The 19,052-nt window shown below is 45.6% G+C and overlaps 2 protein-coding genes across 2 annotated transcripts; one reads left to right on the top strand and one right to left on the bottom strand.

Moving 5' to 3' along the window:
* Positions 1-724: 724 nt before the first annotated feature.
* nme9 (NME/NM23 family member 9) lies at positions 725-7,385 on the top strand. Its single transcript, XM_068746535.1, has 17 exons — positions 725-757; positions 832-889; positions 1,088-1,191; positions 1,371-1,442; positions 2,216-2,332; positions 2,904-2,988; positions 3,164-3,246; positions 3,319-3,411; positions 3,913-4,067; positions 4,322-4,518; positions 4,652-4,796; positions 4,862-4,969; positions 5,189-5,340; positions 5,432-5,576; positions 6,168-6,430; positions 6,611-6,801; positions 7,314-7,385. The coding sequence occupies exons 1-17, from the start codon at positions 725-727 to the stop codon at positions 7,383-7,385; spliced, it is 2,073 nt and encodes a 690-aa protein (XP_068602636.1).
* Positions 7,386-7,835: 450 nt separating this feature from the next.
* On the bottom strand, positions 7,836-18,129 carry smarcal1 (SWI/SNF related, matrix associated, actin dependent regulator of chromatin, subfamily a-like 1). The gene is made up of 17 exons (XM_068746227.1): positions 17,842-18,129; positions 17,372-17,711; positions 15,531-15,581; positions 15,166-15,426; positions 14,631-14,681; positions 14,346-14,529; positions 14,008-14,158; positions 12,412-12,573; positions 12,253-12,318; positions 11,759-11,899; positions 10,629-10,847; positions 9,910-9,980; positions 9,707-9,809; positions 9,365-9,547; positions 8,490-8,590; positions 8,210-8,321; positions 7,836-8,103 (listed from the first exon to the last, which is right to left on the bottom strand). The coding sequence occupies exons 1-17, from the start codon at positions 18,127-18,129 to the stop codon at positions 7,990-7,992; spliced, it is 2,598 nt and encodes an 865-aa protein (XP_068602328.1). The 3' UTR covers positions 7,836-7,989.
* Positions 18,130-19,052: the final 923 nt, after the last annotated feature.

Genomic DNA, 19,052 nt, shown 5'->3' on the forward strand with positions numbered 1-19,052 from the left:
CATAGTTCACACAAAATGTATCTTCAGTTGTTCAGAACTGCAGCTGCGGCTTACTATGAATGTGAATTATCTCAGCTACATATTGGTGGCTGAGCCATCGGTCTCTGTGACTTCATACATACTGGCCCCTCCAAAGAAGCACCTTAAATTCCCACATCTGAGTCCGATTAATCAGTTGGTCAGGAATTGTCCTTACATGGATATTTGTATTTGGATGGACCATTGTAGTTATTGGTGGTGTTGTTTATGGTGTTTTATGATCATATAAATTATAATGCAATTATTTCTCAGTTGAATAACGTAAATTAATGAAAATCCTGAACCCAAAATCCATTCCAATAATTTTCAGATATTTTGCAGACAAACAAACAAACAGAAACGCAGGAGATCAAATGACCTCCAGCGCTCATTGGCTGATGTAATAAGAGTGACCTCACGAACACAACGTTCAGATCTATGCTGGAGTGTCCTCCAATCAGATGACACGTCCCTACAAAGGGGAGCGGAAGGCGTCGTTGCTTAGCGACATGGAGTCCAAACATTCAAGAGCCAAATCTGACCTTGTTCAGGGGGTGTATCAGCATATTAGCAATTCAGGTGGATAGTCCAACTTTATATTAGCCTAATTTGACGTCGTTTGACCTTGTTTTAAGGTATAACCTCCCTTTAATATACAGCTGTATTTTTCTTTCTTTTTTTTTTAGGTAAGTTCAGTGTTTTGCAAATGGCAGGGAAGAAGAAAGAAGCAAGTCTTCAGGTTAGACGAATTCAGCATCGACGACGAGAGTCGTGACGCGAACCTGCGTGACGTCATAATATTACCGTTTACAGGTTTCTGTCACAAACCGAGAGCAGTGGGAGGAGATGCTCGCCACCAAAGGCTTAACAGGTGAGAAATGGGTAAAGGTAAATAGTGTTCCTTTCTACTCCATGTTTACGTTCACCATTCAGCTCTTTGTGAATGAGCCATTGTTAATGTGATTTATTGTGCGCTGCTGCCCCCCTGTGTTCGGGACGATAACTGCAGCTACACCATTCCTTCCTGTTTCACACTCCAAACACTCAAAGGGCGAGTCTCTTCTCCTAGTTGTAGATGTGTACCAACAGTGGTGTGGGCCCTGTCGAGCTGTGGTTCGACTCCTCCGCAAAATAAAGAATGAACTGGGTGAAGACTTGTTACACTTTGCTACAGTAAGGCCTGAATGGATGTAAAAGCTCAAAATTCAAATTTAAACCAGGGAAAGGGTGTAGGAACCTCACAGCTGTGTGTGTGTGTGTGTGTGTGTGTGTGCGTGTGTGTGTGCGTGTGTGTGTGTGTGTGTGTGTGTGCGCGTGTGTGTGTGTGTGTGTGTGTGTGTGTGTGTGTGCAGGCTGAGGCAGACAGCATCGATACTCTGGAGAAATATCGAGGGAAATGTGAGCCCACCTTCCTTTTCTACGGAGTGAGTCTACATAAAGTAGAAGTTCTGATTTAAGATACATGAGCATCGGCTCTTTCTTTTTTTGTCCTCTGTATACAAATCATCATTTCAGAGAATATGTTCATTATGTCTATACATGGTCACATTTGCTTTATTAATTCTCTTTTATCAGAATTTAGCCCACTCCATTTCATCAACTCATGAAAAATATTTTCCAGTTTTTTTATTTTGATGTCATTTTGTGTTTAATCAATAATTAATTAACTAATTAATTTAAGACAGAATGTTATTTTCACTTTTTAAACTTTTCCAAAAGTGTGAAAAATAATAATTGTCCTTCCACCACGATGTGCAACTGAATCCAGATACCAGATTCTAAAATGTTATCTAATTTCTTCTTGCTTAAAGTTATACTCTAAATTCTAAGTATTGCAAATGTTTTGGATCTTAAAGGTTTTAATAACAGTTCTATCAGAATGTTCTACAAATGTTTACATACATTTAAATCTGTTCTGCAAGTTAATAAATCTGTTGTTCTATTTATTTCTGAGATTGTCATGTTTGTGTATTCAATGTTATTTAAAAGTTTAAAAAAAATAGATGTATAAATGTAAACATTCAGAAGGCTCTCTTTTCTGTATTGATTTGTATCCGTGTAAATAAATGAATCAACATAATAATAAAGCTTCTTAGCTGAATATTATTGAGGTATTAATAGTCTTCCTCCTCTGAGAGCATTCTTTTATTTTATGTCACTCTTCATGAAGCTAAAGGTGTTTGCATTGAATGAACAGGGTGGGGAGCTGGTGGCTGCGCTGCGAGGGGCTAACGCTCCTCTCCTTCAGAGGATGATTGTGGAGGAACTGGCCAATGAGAAGTTGGTGCTGGAGCAAGGGGGTCAACGCAAAGCGGTGAGCCATAAGACACACACAATCACATGCACAGTGACGTAACACATTCATGCACACATACTACATGAAACAAGGGTCCCTTTTTCCAATATTTTCATTTGTCATAGTAGGGGAAGCACAGAATAACACGAACAAGGCCTCTGTTGTATTAATGTATCCCAGAGAGCCTTTAGAGTTTGACGGTACTATAGCAGGACATGGAAGCTGAAGTAGATTTATAAAATGAGATGAAGAAAAGCCCCCCCCCCCCTTTTTTTTTTATAGGCTGGAATTGTCTTTATTCTGCCAACAAGGCCGTATGATTACAAAAATCAAGGTAAATCAAAAAACATCTAATAAAAGTAATTTAAATGCTGTAAGCCAAACAGCCACACTCGTTCAGTAATCAGTAAGCTGCAGTCATTCATTCATTCATTAACTTGTGTTAATATTGGACAATTAATAATTGACTAATAAAATAACCCTACATTAATTATATTAAAATAACCAACAGTTCTTCTCCTAATTCAATGTCACGAGGGCGTACGTGTAAAAGTGTTAAAGGTCACCGTGTTTATTTTGTGTCTTTCAGGTTAAAGATGACGGTCTGGTGGATGATGAAAAGAACGAAGAGGAGGAGACGACTCAGCGGGGGGGAAATGAAGAAACAATAATTGGTACTAATAAAACAGTACGACCGCATAAGTGGTCATTTGTTATTTCCATCGGCATTGATGCAGAGACGATGTCGCTGATGTGATTACAAATGCTGTTGACCACCGCCATCTTGATTTGTTATGCATTTTCATCTGCTTTAATGATCAGAACTCACGCCGCTCTTTCTTCCTGTAGTTCCTGCCAGTAAATCCTTCACGGTTGCCATAATAAAACCAGATGCTGCTGCTCACGGCAAGGCAAATGAGATCATCATGAAGGTGCGCGCACATCACTGCTATCGAGATTGTCTCCAGTCTTCCTACTGACATGATCTCATTATCTGACATTAGATTCAGGATGGCGCGTTTGAAATCCTGGCCCACGAGGAGCGCACGCTGACTGAGACTGAGGCTCGAGGTTTTTACCAGCACAGAGCAGCAGAGGTGTGGAGAGAGAGATGAAGACGTAGCACACTGACTTATAGCACGTTTGCGTCTCATCCCTGAGGCTGGCGCTAATCGGTTTAGCGTGTGTTTGTGACATCAGGCTGGGCTTTAAATTCTGAGTCAGGATCCTGACTGGAGAGCTCTGCCAGCCAGTGCAAAGTCAGTTCAATTAGTTTGCGAGACATCACACGTCCGTCTGGCTCTCTGCACGGAGCTGAACATAGGTTCTGTTGTGTCAGCGGCTTTTTGTGCGTATCGTGCTGATTGTGATGTGGATGATTAGAGATTAAGGAATACACGACGTGTGAGGAAACGTGGAACGCGGGGATGAAAACGTACATTTTCCTTGTCTCATTTTAAAAATGTTCTTCTCTCATTCCCTCTTACGGGGTTTCTTTATTGGAAATGAAACGCTGATTGTTCATTTCTGCTCTTTATTACACTAACGTCTGTGTGTGTGTGTGTGTGTGTGTGTGTGTGCGTGATGGTGCTTTGCAGGCTTGCTTTGAGGACTTGGTGCATTTCATGTCCGGCGGTCCGTCCCATATTCTCGTGCTCTCTCAGGTCGACGGTGGAGCCGACGTTATACCAGCTTGGCGTGAGTTCATTGGCCCAGCAGACGTAGAGGAAGCCAAGCGAGAGCAGCCAGAAAGGTGAGTCACTGGACATTAAACGATGGCGTTAAAGCTGTAAGACGCCGTATGATGACGTTAAACTACGTTTGTTTTCAGTACAGACACGTCTTCATGCTGATTAGAGCAGCGTGAAACAATCTTAAAAGTCTGGGGGAAGAAAGAAAGAACAGAACATTCTCGCCAGCTCTTTCAGACACACCCAAACAATATGCTCCTCTCGAGTTGAACACCAGCCGAGCAACCATCTGCTCCCCCCCCATGTCTTCCTGCAGCTTACGGGCACGATACGGCACACAGACGCTGTTCAACGCGGTTCACGGTAGCGAGAGCATCGAGCAGGCCGGCAGGGAGCTCGCCTTCTTCTTCCCCAACTTCAGGAGCGACTCGGTAACGGAGCAGGATGGGGAGGAAGAGCGTGTGGAGAGGACGCTGGCTCTGATCCGGCCTGACGTCGCCGGAGGGAACAGAGGTAGAGCCGCGCCAAAATCCACACGCACACGCACGCGCTTACACAACCACAGACGCACACACACGTGGGTCACATCGACGTCACGGAGACGCTTCGTGACTTTATTGTATAATGTGTATCTGATGTTCTGCAGACGAGATCCTGGCTCAGATCCACAAGTCAGGCTTCACAGTCGCTCTCCAAAGAGAGGCAGCGCTGACAGAGGAGCAGGTCAGACGGTTTTACTTCCAGCATGTTGACCAGGACTACTTCCCCGCACTGCTCCAGAGCATGACCAGGTGACCGACACCGTATTCTGAAGACTCTTCTGAGCGGTCTTCATTTATAACGTGCGTATTTACAGCGGGCCGGCGCTAGCTTTGGTTCTAGCGAGAACAGGAGCCGTCAATCACTGGAAGAACATCCTCGGTCCCTCTGATGTTAATAAAGCCAAAGAGGAGAGCCCTGAATGGTGAGTGAAGTACCAGAGGAGAGAGAGAGAGAGAGAGAGAGAGAGAGAGAGCCTTACTGTAGGAGGGCAAAGTGGACTTTTAGATCAGAATAATTATGTGCATCACGTTTAATGCAGTTCCTTAGGTAGGTTTCTTAACAAGGCACCATTGAAACCAGCGAATCTCAGCGGGATGTAGATGTTAACTCTGATATGCTGTCTCTGGTATCGCTCTCTGAGCCTAAGGGCCCAGTTTGCTGCAGAGAATGAACCCATCAACCGGCTGCACGGCAGCGCGAGTCACGAGGACGCCGAACGAGAGATCAACTTCTTCTTCCCTAAACAGAAAACGCTGGCGGTGATCAAACCGGACGCAATGGGGGGACATGCAGGTGCTACTTTATGATCATGATCACCGTGTGAAGAGTTTGTGTAGATTGTAATAGATAACGACGTCCTCCTCATATCTCTTCAACCTCACAGAGGACATTTTGCAGGAGATCCGAGTCAGCGGCTTTTCCGTAACGCAGGTTAAGGAGACGTTGCTGTCGAAGGAGTTGGCTGAGGAGTTTTACAAAGAGCACAGGGAGAAGCCTTTCTTCAGCCCGCTGGTGGAATTCATGCGTCGGTTAGTCTATCCCTGGACACAGCCGAAGAGGAAAGGCAAAGCGAGAACAGGCCAACCTGCCCTAATTCTTTTAACGTCACTTCTGACAGTAATCTTAGCAGCTCAGGAACAAGGCAGCCGCAGGCGAGAGCCGGGGAAGTCCATCTCGGTTCCATCCTCTGTTCCGCCACACAGCTCGCGTTTAGAGTTGTCTTCCGCTCCGATTAGTCTCTTCACTTGGTTTTTACGCAACTCCTTGGACACAATGGGGGTGAGACTCGGTTGCTGCTGGGCCCCCTGTCAGTAGGTTTAGTTGTTTTATTCCTATTATTTAAGAAGGTTCCACATTTATTCTTAGCTACGTTAACACATTATCTCCTGTAAGGTATTTAAGAACTAGGCGAATAGCAACGCTATGCATTTATCAAAATCGAACTCCTCGGCATCTGGAAAAACTTTCAGACCTACACATTTCAAATCCAGCCAAGTGTTAGCCTTGACGTCTAGACATCTTCTTTCTTTTTTTATTCAGCAAATTATGCGCGCTTGCGTAACCATAGAAACATGTGGCTCGCACAAAATTCTGTTGAACATGCTGTCATTGTGTTTCAGTGGGCCCTGCATGATGCTCGTCCTGACCAAGGAAAATGCAGTGCAGGAGTGGAGGACCATGATGGGCCCCACGGACCCTGATCAAGCCAAGACGACATCCCCAAACTCTCTGAGGGCTCGCTTTGCCTCCGACGTCCTCCGTAACGCGGTCCACGGCTCCTCGAGTGAGCAACATGCCGACGAGAAGATACGCCTCATCTTCGGCGACATCGCGTCAGACGCAGAGCTCGCTGGTGAGGGAGAGCCCGACAAAACCACGTTAGGTACGGCAATCATATGAAGACGGACACTTTGATCTGCTACAGATCTGCTTTCATTCAAATAATTCTGCTTTTGCCGCTTTTTTCTATGTTTGTTACTGAATATTAATTTGAATATATTGTTGTGATGTTTTCAAATGACAAACATTGGAAACTTGAGCTTGAAAGATCAAATCTTTTCAGCAAAAGAGAAAGGTCATTCTTCAGATGAAAGCACAACACTATCGAGATCTCCAAATCAAGAAGCTTCCAATAACCGTCTCCCGGGAGAAGAAGGTATGCAAGAAGTGCTCAGTGCTCAGTCCTCCAGAGTTCACTGGGAGAGCAAAGATTTGTTCCAGCCTCATTCGGGCATCCAGATCCGGGTTAGTCCAGTCAGCCAAAGCACTACAGCACAGACAGGAGAAGTATCATGGATCCATCTCTTTACAGTGTAGTGCAGGACAATCGTGGGTCCTGTAGCATCCGCCTACACCACCTCATGGAAATCACATTTCCTGTTAGCAGTGTTCCCTCCAGCACGAGAATGCACATTGTCCAATCAATGGAGGCCCCATCTCCCATCCTTCAGGCCCCAAATCAATCACAGGCAGCATTAAAATGTAGCTGAACAGTATCATGAATGATCAGTATGTCTTTGCACTCACTGGAATCCCACAACCTACTGAATTATGTTTGAGCAAATCAAGTCCTCATTTGTTTTCTGATGTTTTATCACATCTCCTTAAGCTGCGTTACAACTATCACTGTGTCCTACATCCTGAGAATTGAGTCTCGCAAGAGGATCCAGAGCGTTTCTTAATACTGACAATTCTGGAGGACAATTGCACTTCAAGTCCTCATGACATTTTTGTGTTTGAGCTGGTTTTCCTCTCCTTCCTTTCAGGTGACCCGCAGAATTCGGATCCGTGCAGTCCAACAGCAGGAGGAAGTTAGGATCCAGAGGGCCCTGCATTAATCACCACTCGATTAGTTCACTTTCTCTGCTGCTGTAGGCTTTACTATGTGACATTACAAATAAATTGAAACTATGCTGCATACTGCATGTTAGTGGTGGGTTAATAGCAAGGAGTAGATGCATATATAATACATCTTGGATTGCCCAGAATAAATTGATTTAGAGAAATTAGACTTGGATGCGTTTCCTCAATATTAAGAGGACAGCTTAAAAATTGAGGACAACTGCCTCAAGCTGAATGAGCTGTTTAGGAGTTAAGAACGAAAATGAGTTCCCACTGGACTAGCGGATCCTTTGGGACTGCAGGTTTTATGATTTAGAATCTGAAAAGAAGAGCGAATACTAAATCTCATAACAACAGTAACAAGATTACAGTTTAAGAAGGATTATAGAACACATTTATTCTTGAAAACATACAATGCAAAAGGACAGTATTATTTTACATCTACTTAAATAACAAGCATTCGTTAATATACTCAAATCAGTCATGATGGTCTGAAAAATAGCAACTGTGACTTGAATAGGACGGGTCAGAATGGGAGGTGTTCAACAGTCGTTGATGTTCCTTTTGTCCGACACGCCGTGGCGCTGACCAGAGCCGGTTTCAGGCCGCGTCCTCCCATTCGTTCACAGCCTCCTGCAAGAGGACTTCGTCCATGTCGTCGTTCTCAGAGAACGATCTCTGAAACATCTCCTTAATGCTCCTCTGGTTAGGGTCCTGAACACAGACAACACCTTGGGTAACCTTATCTACAGATATATTATCATGTAAATATATAGTATTTAAAACGATGAAAATGACCACACACAATATATTTACATACGGATGCAGGCTGTAGCTTAGAGTGGAAGCTGGCATTCACTGCGTTGTCAGAGAGGTTGGACTCAGACAGGCCCACTTGTTCCAAGATGTTCATCTTCTCCTGGATCATTGGCCTGGATCGTTACATACATGACAGTTATTAGAGCAGATACAATTCAGTTCACTTCCCAGATCTCCCAATCCACACAAACCGAACCCCCCCCCCACAGTTTTAAATGTTCGGCTCAGTGGCAGACAATCAAATATAGTTTAGTTACTGGGTCATACTGGCTGAAACGTACCACAAGTGGTCATCAGCAGATCCCTTCGCAACCAGGTAGTGAATGTTCACACTACTGGTCTGTCCAATACGGTGAACCCGATCTTCAGCCTGAAGGAGTACCTACAGGAAAATAAAAAAAGAGTGTGAGGTATTATATTTGTAATTATAAAATGCTTACTGCATTCCGTCATCAGCCGTGACCTCAAAGGCCTCGTTCAGACCGACTCTGGCGTTGCAGTAATAAGCGCAGGTTTGTGTGACGGAGTGGAAGAGAACACTACCGGGACAATTTCACGGTCCGGTCAATAAAGCCCATCTGGATTACGCCCAGTCTCCACGCTAAATAATCGAAACTCTTATAAAAAAAACAGCTGGAGCAACAATGGCAGCATGTCTGGCTGACTGGTCACCACGGCGTGACGTTAGGTTGCACCTGCTTCAACCTTTCGCTGCACGGCCACTGCAGAGGAGATTGAAAAGCTCTCCAGCACGGACGCAGACACCGATTACAAACACCGTAGGCATGAATATCGGTGTCTCCCATTTAAGTCAAAGGGGAGCCGCCATGGTGACGGGATGAGAACGCGTTCCCTCTCTTCCTGCTCTTTGTTAACCATACGGACTTTTCTACTTATCACTCATAAATTAGCCGGGGCAGATGCTGCAGATGTGCAAGTGTTGGCCACTAGAGGGCAGATAAATAGAAAATAATCTGTTTCACTGGGTTATGAAGACACCCTGGTTTGTACGTCACCAAAACGCTGCCAGTTAGCAGGAGACTCAGTAAAATCTATCTACTCAGATCTCTGCTCACCTGAAGAAATAAACTCTTCTTTTATTTAAGCTCATTGGTCACCTCTAAAGTAGAACGGTAGCAAAACAGCTACGGCTTACCCCAGGGTTCCAGAAAAGCTCTGCAAAGATCACCAGGTCAGCAGAGTGCAAGGTGAGGCCCATGTTGGCTGCAGTAATAGAAAGCACCGCCACACAAGTCTTTGTGGAGAACTGGAACCTGTCACACAGCTGCTGCCGCTCTGCTGACGGAGTGGCCCCATCAATGCGGATGAAACTGACATTCTGCAGACGGAATTTAAGGAAAGCTTTAACTGCAGCCGCCAACTTAAACGTGAAGGCGGCTCGGGGCAACCAGCAAACGTGCACTTCCCTACGGACAGCGGTCGACACGTCAATCCCACCGGACGCTCACCTGTAAGGCTGACTCTACATTAGACCAACCTTTTTGACCAGTTCAGCAGTGATATGATCCAGGACCAACTTATGATGGGCGAACACGAGAAACTTCTCTCTTCCACCCTCCAGCATGTCCGTGATGTACTCCCTGTGACGGAAACAAAACTTTATTGACCACCAAAGATTCTGATTCATTTTACATTCTCAGCTCTGCACTGATCCGGCACCATTAGAGGACTTGCACTTACATAATGGCTTGAAGCTTGGCTTCAGCTGTGTGGTTATAAAAGACGAGGAGGGCTTCCTTCTCTTCCTTTTTCTGATAAAAGAGATAAGAAGCAGCGAAAGATAAGGACCGCCACTCGACTCCGCTCCATGTCTGGATCAGACTGCGTGATTATGAGCAATCAGGCTCAGCGGCTCAGTCCTGTCCGACTGCAAGAACTCTTAGAATAAAGCTTGCTGGAGTTTTCCGGGTCGGTTCAAAGGGGCTTGTAACCGTTTGAGGCCTGGAAGGACTCCCTCGTGTGAAGAGGACAAACTGATAGAGCTGACGTTTGGAGCCATAATTACATGACTCGGATATTAACACAAAATAAACACTGTATCAATAGCATATTTTACTTGAACCTACACACAACCTCGCTTTTTGATACAGCTGATGCACATTTATGGTTCTAAAATAGATCCAATGCCATTTTCAGCCAACTCTGGGTGGAAAAAAAGAAATAGTATTGATCAGTCCGATTCCATGACATGATTGTCATGTGACTTACTTCCAGCATGCCCCCCCCCCCTCCCCTCATTAGCCAAGAATGACACAGGAATAATTCCCTTCTATTACCACAAGCTGCCATGTATTGATCATATATGGTAATATTGCTAAAGCTTGCTGCTCTTTGGGGTTTTGTGAATCCTTGTGGTAAATGTAGTTTTTTCTTCATTTAGATAAACATTTGTGACTTACATTCTGACGTCCCTTTGATAACTGCTTAGCAGCAGCTGACAGGGCGGCTTTAATGCGGGTGTTGATAACATCTATGGTCACCATGACAACCTTCCGCTGTTTAGCAGGGAGCTGGGACAAGACGTCGGACTTGAGGCGGCGTAACATCAGACACTCCTCCAGAAACAGCTTCAGCTCTCTGAGGTTAGATGAGCCAGAGTAGTCCCACCCCCACGCCATCTAGAGGGGGGGGGGCAGCCAGAGAGAGGCACACAGAACGGGACTGTAACTAATGCAGGATGACGACATTACATGGATTAAAGACGTAGAATAAATTAGGTAAATTTGAATGTTGTGGTTCCTTTAAATTATTCCAATTTGAATGCAAATTAACCCAAACTGGGCCGAGAAGCTCGCCTTCAGCCATAAAAGTGAAACATCTGTCACAGCTGCATCTCCTGCTGGCCTGAGTCTCCATCAGGATGCAGAGGAGGCATGTTGTGCAGATTCTGAGGTGATAAAGGCAACATTTTCACACGGCACACTGGGTTAAAAGCACTAATTTCATCCATATTGTTCTGCTGTTGTCAGCAGACCCGAAACGCTTTGTGGCCGCCGCCGCCGCCTTGAAGCGGCTGCAGACTGAAACATCAGAAACCCACAAAATCATACAAGCAGCAGTCCTTTTGGCAAATTAGCTTGTCCCCAACTTTGATGACGGCGTGATGCGATGTCACCTTCAGTCGAGGAATTATACAGCACAATATATCGATTTATAAAGCATAAGGCGACACTGAATGCTTTCTGATGCGTGCTTCAAAAGAAAAAGAGAAATCTATTGAGATTTCAGATGTTAAAGTTATTTTCAAACATTTAAAAAAATATTATAATTTCATACAGTTATTTGCACCCCCCCCCCCCCCCCCCCCCAATCTGAGACAAAATCGAATTGCTTTAGGAAGTTTAGCTTTGACCAACTCTTAAGATATCAAGATGCACGTTCGGAAATGAGTAAAGTAAACCAAGATAAGTGACGCTGATCAATAACTATTTCCTCATCCATACAGCGTCCGTGTTCTCGGAGTCGTCTTAGAATCTACAGCTGCATGACATTAAACATCACAATTCAAAGGCTTCTAAGACTAAGCTACCTGTTTGGCATCGCAGTAACGCATCCCGAACTCATGGAAGCGCGGGAAGAGGGCGGGCCTGACGGCAAGAATCTGGGTGTAGAGCTCAGCGGGTCTGGACATGGCGGGGGTCCCAGACAGGAGAATCACTCTCCTTGCTGCCTGGGGAAGGGGAAAAACAACTCTGATCACAGCCCTGCAGCCGACAGAGCAAGCAGTGAAGTCCAGCCACGAGCCAGACGTGACAAATTCGGCTGGATTGTGAATCCTTTTTTTTTTTTAAACTACAACTTTGCTTAAAATAAATGTGCAACACCGTCTAATCTGATATGAAATCGAAAAGACTGTACAGAAAGCAATTCCAGGTTTTCTTTGATCTGCTGCAGCGAACATTTCTGAGGCATCCCGCTGAGAGCCGGGTAATGCTACCAACAAGTGGAAAAATAACCCCTTTGATGTTAGCAAAAATAACATCCATTCAAATATAGCATTAAATGAAAGAGAAGAAGAAGCACCTTCAGCAAAGGCAAGGCAGCTTTACACCGAGCGGTCTTTATATTCTTCAGAAAGTGAGATTCATCCTGTAAAAGAATATTTTAAAAACACGAAATAATAGATCACACAAAGAATGACTGACTGTTGACTCGAGCTGTGTTCGAGCCACCGGGAGATACCATGATGAGGACGTTGAAGGGGCTTCTCTGACACCGTTTGTCCACTCTGCTCAGTAGGTCGTAGCTGATGATGTTGACCAAGCCAGACTGCAGGTCGTCTTTGGCCTTCACCACCACGTTGATGCTGTCGGGATTGATGGAGGGGAGCCAGCGTCCGAAGGCCTGCAGGCGGAGACACTCAGAGTAACGCCACTATTCTCAGGCTGCACGTTTCTGGTCGCTACAGCCGAAACGGCAGCAGTGACAGAAACAGCTCTGAAAAGGTCAAAAATAATAATAATCAAGAATCATTTTGAGCCTGAAAGTTGGTTTCAGGGTTAGGAAAATATCCACAGTGGCCCAAACGTCTCTGACTATTGGCCTTCCTGCTCTGTTCGCCCGTCAACCTGGTTTAAACTCGCTTAGTTACACCTCCCAGGTTTTGCAGCAAATCCGGCCAAATGCACGAAGCTAACCGCGCAGATAAGAGCGGAGCCAGACAGCGTGTCCTTTAACGGAGACGACGCCCTGCGACTAAACTCTCCTCCGTGATGCCAAGTCCTGATTGGCGGGACCGTCTCTGATCCGAGATACTGGATCTATTTAGAGAACAGCCTGTCTTGTCTTGTCTTGTCCGTCGACGGACGGACAGACGGACGGCAGAGTGAAGCTCTTCTGAAAAGGTTCTGCTGGTGCAGCCGGGTAACACCGATACGAGGTGAAGCAGAGAGAAAATGCTACAGAAGAAGAAGAAAAACACAGAAAGTATCGGTCGTGGACAGGAAGAACGCGGAAAAAGAGGAACTAACCAAGTGTGGCTTTGCCATAGTAGCCGAGCAGTTCCAGCGCACACCGTATGACTACGGTGACTCATGGGAGAATTTGGAGCATCTAGTATTTTACTGCATCGACCAAAGTAAAGGCAAAAACCCCGACAGGTAAATCAGCTCAAGCCTTAATGCGTTATGAACAGACTTTTAGGAATTGGGATTTAGATACCAAAACCCGTCCTACTGAACTGTGGGCTTGACCCATGAGGGGTCGCCACAGCAAATCAGCCAGCTCCACTTCACCCTGCCCTTTGCCTAGGATTGGAGTTTCTCCCATTCTACCTAAGATGCTGGATCAGATACTCAAGTCCAATTGAATTACAAACAGCACCGCTACTTAGCATCGGCTCCCCACTCACAGTTAACAGAGATGTTGCTGCACGAGGAACCCACAGGAACAAGCGTTTAAGACAGAAATGTATTTGCATCAGTACCAGAGGAGCACACGGTGTTCACACACACATTTAAGTGGCGCGTGAATAAGAGTAAACATAGCGTATTAGCATCTCCACCGCAAATCTCTGCTTCAAGTTTCACATCATCATCTGCACTCAGGAGAACCAAACGGGAAGTTTGACATTTATTACAACATCTCCCTGAGAGAAGATAAAGCATCTCGTCCTTGGAGAATGCAGAGCGCTTTAAGCGGAAATCCGCACTTTTAAAGTGTAGGACAGAGCCGTTGTCAACAGAGGAGAAGGATGCCGTCGTGAGGACTTAATGCGGACTATTTTTTCTTCAAAAGCACATTTCAATGCGCAGGAGGGCTCAGTTAGACGTTTTTTACCTCAGCCCAGGTAAACCGCACAGAGGACGGCGCCACCACCAGCAAGGGCCACTCATTCCTGTAGTATGCTGCTATGCAGATGGCCTGCACAGTCTTTCCTAAGCCCATGTCGTCAGCCAGGAGGAGGCGGCCTTGTTTAGACACTGCAAAACTACAGGGGAACGTAAGCGACGTCAGCACTGGAGCACAAGGATGCAGCATGAGAGTGAGCGGGAGACGCCCTTTAAATCTAAAAATCTAATGCAATCAAAGCAGAACAGTACACACACATTGACTTACTATGGTACACAGAGACGAGTTGCAGAAAGAGCAAAACCGGCATTTTAAAAAGCACCTACTTAACCCCCTCCCTTTGGAAGGGCATAAGGCTGCAGGTGAGCGAAGGGCTGACGCTGGAGAGGTCTGCCTCAGGGGCGTGCGGAGACCTGGCTTCAGTCCCGTCAAACCTGGCAGAGAAAGCCTGGACTATTGCCCTGGGCAGCGGCTCCACCTCCACTGCTGCCACCCCACCGAGGAGATCCACTGGGTGGGGAAGACGCCGCGGTCAGACAAGATGGCAGGCCAAACAGAGACATGCTGGAGCACAAAGGCAAGCTAGATGGATAGAGAGAACCATTACTCACTGAGCCGCTTGTAATCCACAAGGGAGAAGTTCCACTTTCTTGTTTTCATGTCTAACACAAAGAGAAATCCTTCATCAGGTCATAAAAACCTTTAAATTCCAAAATTTAAATTCATTTATAAACGCATGATCTTGATGCAGTACAGAGAGGGCGGGGCTTAATGTTGATCCTGGCCTATTATAATGGCTCCTTAATATATATATTTCGTAATTTATCCTATGTATAAATGTTACTTAATTGTTTTGTTTGTTTTTTCATCTTCATTGTCGTATTATGGGGGGTGGGATTTAATAAGTTTTTCTTCTTCCCACTCCTTTTCAAGCACTATATAATGTACTATTGCTATTTTTGTGTACATGAACTTTGGTGGTTGTTTTGGACATATTTGTTGGGTTTTTGTTTCTTTAGTCGATATATGGTTTCTTGTAGGCAAAAAGGTATAATTTTGTTTTGTTTTTAATTTTTATTCTGCTTGAAACAAATTAATAAATAAATAAATAATAAATAAATAAAGGGGCCGCACTATGACGTTTACCATAGTTCTTGGTTGGCATCTGCTTGAACGCTGCGACGACGTCGACGTGATAACCGACGTCGACCTCGAACTTTGTCTGAGACAGCAGGACGCACTGGCCCTGCAGGATGGCTCCAGGTCTCTGCCAGCCATTGCACAGCTTCAGCAGCGCCCCCAGTGCCGCACTGCCGCAGGCTCGGCTGGCGGCCGCCGCAACATCCAGCGCCTCCATTCCCTCCAGAGGCCTCAAACACACACAGGGAATAGCAGCCGCCTCCTCCACTGCAGCGCAGAGCGAAGCAGCCAGAACAGGCCTTTCATTTAGGCTCCTACTGGGGGGAAAGGAATGCTGCGAGTTCTCACAGATATTTCCATAATGCACGTACTAAGGTGTTTGTAGTCCTCCAGCTTGAAGTTCCACGTCTTTGTAGCTGGGTCTACGGCGGGTAGCAGTAGAGATTTAAATAGTAAAAACACTGCAAACATTAAGATGAACACATGGCATAGAATAGCAACCGTTTGGAATTTAGCATGTTTTATTTAGAACACCGGCACTAGATATATGAAGGATTGTCTACCTTGCTTGTAAGAGGATATCACGACTTCACCTATGTTCTCATTTGCTTGTAGATTGCAAGCAGGATTACGCATAAACTACTGCAGTGATTTCCATGAAACTTGTGGGAGGATGGATCCGAGGTTGGAATAGTCCCCGTTATATTTTAACGCTTTTCCGGTTGAGTTCTTAATCCAGGTACAAATATAGGGGGAATGGTGATTGAATGATTATCAAAATGTCATAAATCCCTATCCATCAGATTCTCACAGGGAGCTATAATCTCTATAATAATCCAAATACCGTATTTTCACACCCATAGGACGCACCCAAAAGTCTTAGATTTTTTTCAAAATGTGCCGCGCGTCCATTGGTCCGCGCGGCCTATTTGTTGTTGTAAGGCGGACTCAGTCAGGCGCCTCGCGGAGTGATATGCCGATGCGCTTCACCATGTTCCGTGTTGACGGAAGTGGCTGCCGGGGCTGCCGGTCCCGCAGCAGAACACGGGAATAGAGCAGCGGAGAGAGAATCCAGCATTAATGAATCCATGGAGGAAGAGGAGGAAGCAAGAAGAAGACCTGCAGCAACTCGGCTCCTTCGATCAGCGACTCCGTGCGGGCCGATCTCACCGATACTGTCTACACCGGAGTGAAGCAAGCTAACGCGCTGACGGGCTAGCTAGCAAGCTAGCTTAACATCGTCATCCCCGGTGGATTAACCAAAGAACTCCAACCGCGCAACGTTAAACTGCGGGCTGCGTGGGAGCGCTGGACGACAGAAGGAGACCACAGTTTCACTCAGAGTGGAAGGCAGCGCAGCGCCACAGTTTGACTGGATTGTAGCTGCTTCGGCTAACTGTCTGCTAGCATTGTTGTTCGCATCATTTCCGAGGCACCGACGCCGCCGCACGAAAAGAGACTGACAGTGAAGAAAGGGAGCCCGGCATGTTTGACGGAGATCTAGCGCAGCTGTTCACTACAGAAACAGAGGATGAGGACTTTGATCGGTTTGATTAATGACTCTGTTTTGCTCCGGCTCTATTTTTGAAAACGCGCACTAGTATGCTTGTTTGATTGATGACGATTAAAGATGTGAGTACCAAACTCAGTTTTGCTCCTGCTTTATTTTGCGCACCTATCATGCCGGCGCCTTTTGATCCGCGCGCCCTTTGTATGTTTGAAATACCGAAAAATCAGCTGTTAATGAGGCTGCGGCGAATCAGCAGGTGCGTCATAAGGTCGTGAAAATACGTACCTATAATCTCTGGGTTCGGGGTTATGATCTTGATTCGGGGTAAGGCTTGACTAAATGCATGGGACAGTTGGACTTCGGTGGCGCTATGGGTGAAATTCTTGCCCATTATTCGTTTGGTCTTACAGGATATCCTGATTATGCGCACAGATGCGCTGCTCATTATTTGGAATGGCTGCTACAGACCACAATCCAACAAACAGAAACCTACTTCTAACGAGGATTGTGGTTATTTTGCTCCGAGGTGTATCCACGACATTTAATTAGCTTGAGACACTCAGAGTGTCCAACTCTCCTGTCTGGCTTAAAGAATTATGTTAAAAATGTATCCGTTTTTATGCAGAACCTCTGCAAGTCATTTTAACCTCTATTTAAATGTTGTCAAAAATTCAGCAACATTGTGAACACTGAGACACTTACCGTAGTTCTTTGAGGGGATGGATTTGAAAACTGCAATAAGGCCTGCGTGGTAGCTCACTTCCACTCTGAAGCGATCCTCCGCGTGAGACACACATTCTCCTCTTACAGAGATGGCCGGCTTTTTTGCAGGTACAGCATTCAAAATGGATGACTTTGAGGGAAGCTGTGCCGCAGGACTTTGGGAAGGTTTATTATTAGTTTGCTTATAGAATGAGCCTACTGCACCACCAGAGCAGTTGGAGGTGAGGTTCATTTTGGGATGAGTCAGTGTTGCACCAAAGCTTCCTCCGCTGGACAAGGCAGGGCTGCTCACACGTCGAAGCGGGTCAGTGATACCCACCTACAAGGAAATGAGAGAACTTAACAGCACACATATATATATATTTGTACTGTAATACATTCTACTGTGTGACTGTACCTGTACTCTAACATTCTATCTAATAAATATATTCATCATCATCACATCTTACCTGTCTCGCAGGAGCAGACAGGTGGATTTGGTTTCCGGGGCTCCGTGAGTCTTTTGTAAAGGGTGCCGGAAGTGGCCCTGGTGTTTCTCTGTGATGATCAAGGGGAGCAGGATCTGAGCCCCAGCCCTGTCTGGGAGGCTGTGCCTGCACCGAAGTGCTGCTGGAGCCTGCCGAGGCCTGGTTATTGTTACCGGCATTCTGTCCACGCCGTTGGGCCCTTCTCTCCAGAGCTTTCCTCCTGTTTTCCTCTATCTTCCGCTGTTGCTCCACAGTCAGCTGATGTGACATGATGTATTTACGGACTATCCGTCCACTCTCCGAATAAGACAACGCATCTAGCGTAAGTTACACTGCACTAAAATAAGTGCTCGGCTTGGTGATTATCAGCTTGATCATGAAACGTGTTCTGCCGGATGCTCCGCTAGCAGTTGCAGCTAAACGCGAGCGCTGATGGCGGCAACAGCGCAGCGATCAGCTCCGGACACCGTTAACAACGCAGCGCTGGTAAACAAATGTCGGCGGCGAAGCCTCCGACAACAGACGGCCCACCAATGTGTGACATGACGACAGAAGAGAATACAAACCAAGCGTCACCAGTTCCTGGTTCGATTTGCCGCGTAGGAAGTGACGTAGGAAAACAAAAAAGTCACGCGGGAGGCGTGGCATCGTGGCACGGTGAATTTCAGGGTTGCGGTTCGCGCATGCGCCGTGGACAGGCTACAAAACAACCATTCATCTAACAAATTAGCTAATTAGGTCAAGTTCAATGGAACTGCGCATGCGTCGCATAGACCTAAAATGCAACCCCCTTTTAGTTAGCTTTGAGGCTACCCATAAGATGCCTAACTGTACCTAAATATTTACCTCTGCAAAGGAGGATATGTGATTGGTTCGGCTCGTTTCTTTGCTTGTATTGTGCTTAACATGATTAAGCAAAATCTATTTAATTAACTTGCATGTAATTTTCACCAAAGATGGACCTATAGCATATACAAGATTAGCATAAACACTCATATCCTCTGGTTTTATGGTTGAGTACTACACATTTCCTTAGTTTTACTGCAGCAAACTAATGCTTATTGTATTTAGAGTTAAAGAACATTCCCTGCATGGGTACTTTATGAGCGCCCTGTAGTAGACACGCACACTACCATTACAGAAAACACACTAAACCCAAGATGTGGTTCACGGAGCTTTATGCCGTACAAACA

The sequence above is a fragment of the Brachionichthys hirsutus genome, chromosome 12 (assembly GCF_040956055.1).
Source record: "Brachionichthys hirsutus isolate HB-005 chromosome 12, CSIRO-AGI_Bhir_v1, whole genome shotgun sequence".
NCBI lineage: Eukaryota > Metazoa > Chordata > Actinopteri > Lophiiformes > Brachionichthyidae > Brachionichthys > Brachionichthys hirsutus.

Bases quoted from the DNA above. Each gene is read 5' to 3' on its own strand.
- nme9 (XM_068746535.1), top strand. From the start codon at position 725: ATGGCAGGGAAGAAGAAAGAAGCAAGTCTTCAG. The intron at 1,192-1,370 runs GTAAGGCCTGAA...GTGTGTGTGCAG, and splicing joins ACTTGTTACACTTTGCTACA to GCTGAGGCAGACAGCATCGA. The intron at 4,068-4,321 runs GTGAGTCACTGG...GTCTTCCTGCAG, and splicing joins AAGCGAGAGCAGCCAGAAAG to CTTACGGGCACGATACGGCA.
- smarcal1 (XM_068746227.1), bottom strand. From the start codon at position 18,129: ATGTCACATCAGCTGACTGTGGAGCAACAGCGGAAGATAGAGGAAAAC. The intron at 15,582-17,371 runs GTAAGTGTCTCA...TACCCGCCGTAG, and splicing joins CATCCCCTCAAAGAACTACG to ACCCAGCTACAAAGACGTGG. The intron at 14,159-14,345 runs GTAGGTGCTTTT...GTTCCCCTGTAG, and splicing joins TTCCAAAGGGAGGGGGTTAA to TTTTGCAGTGTCTAAACAAG.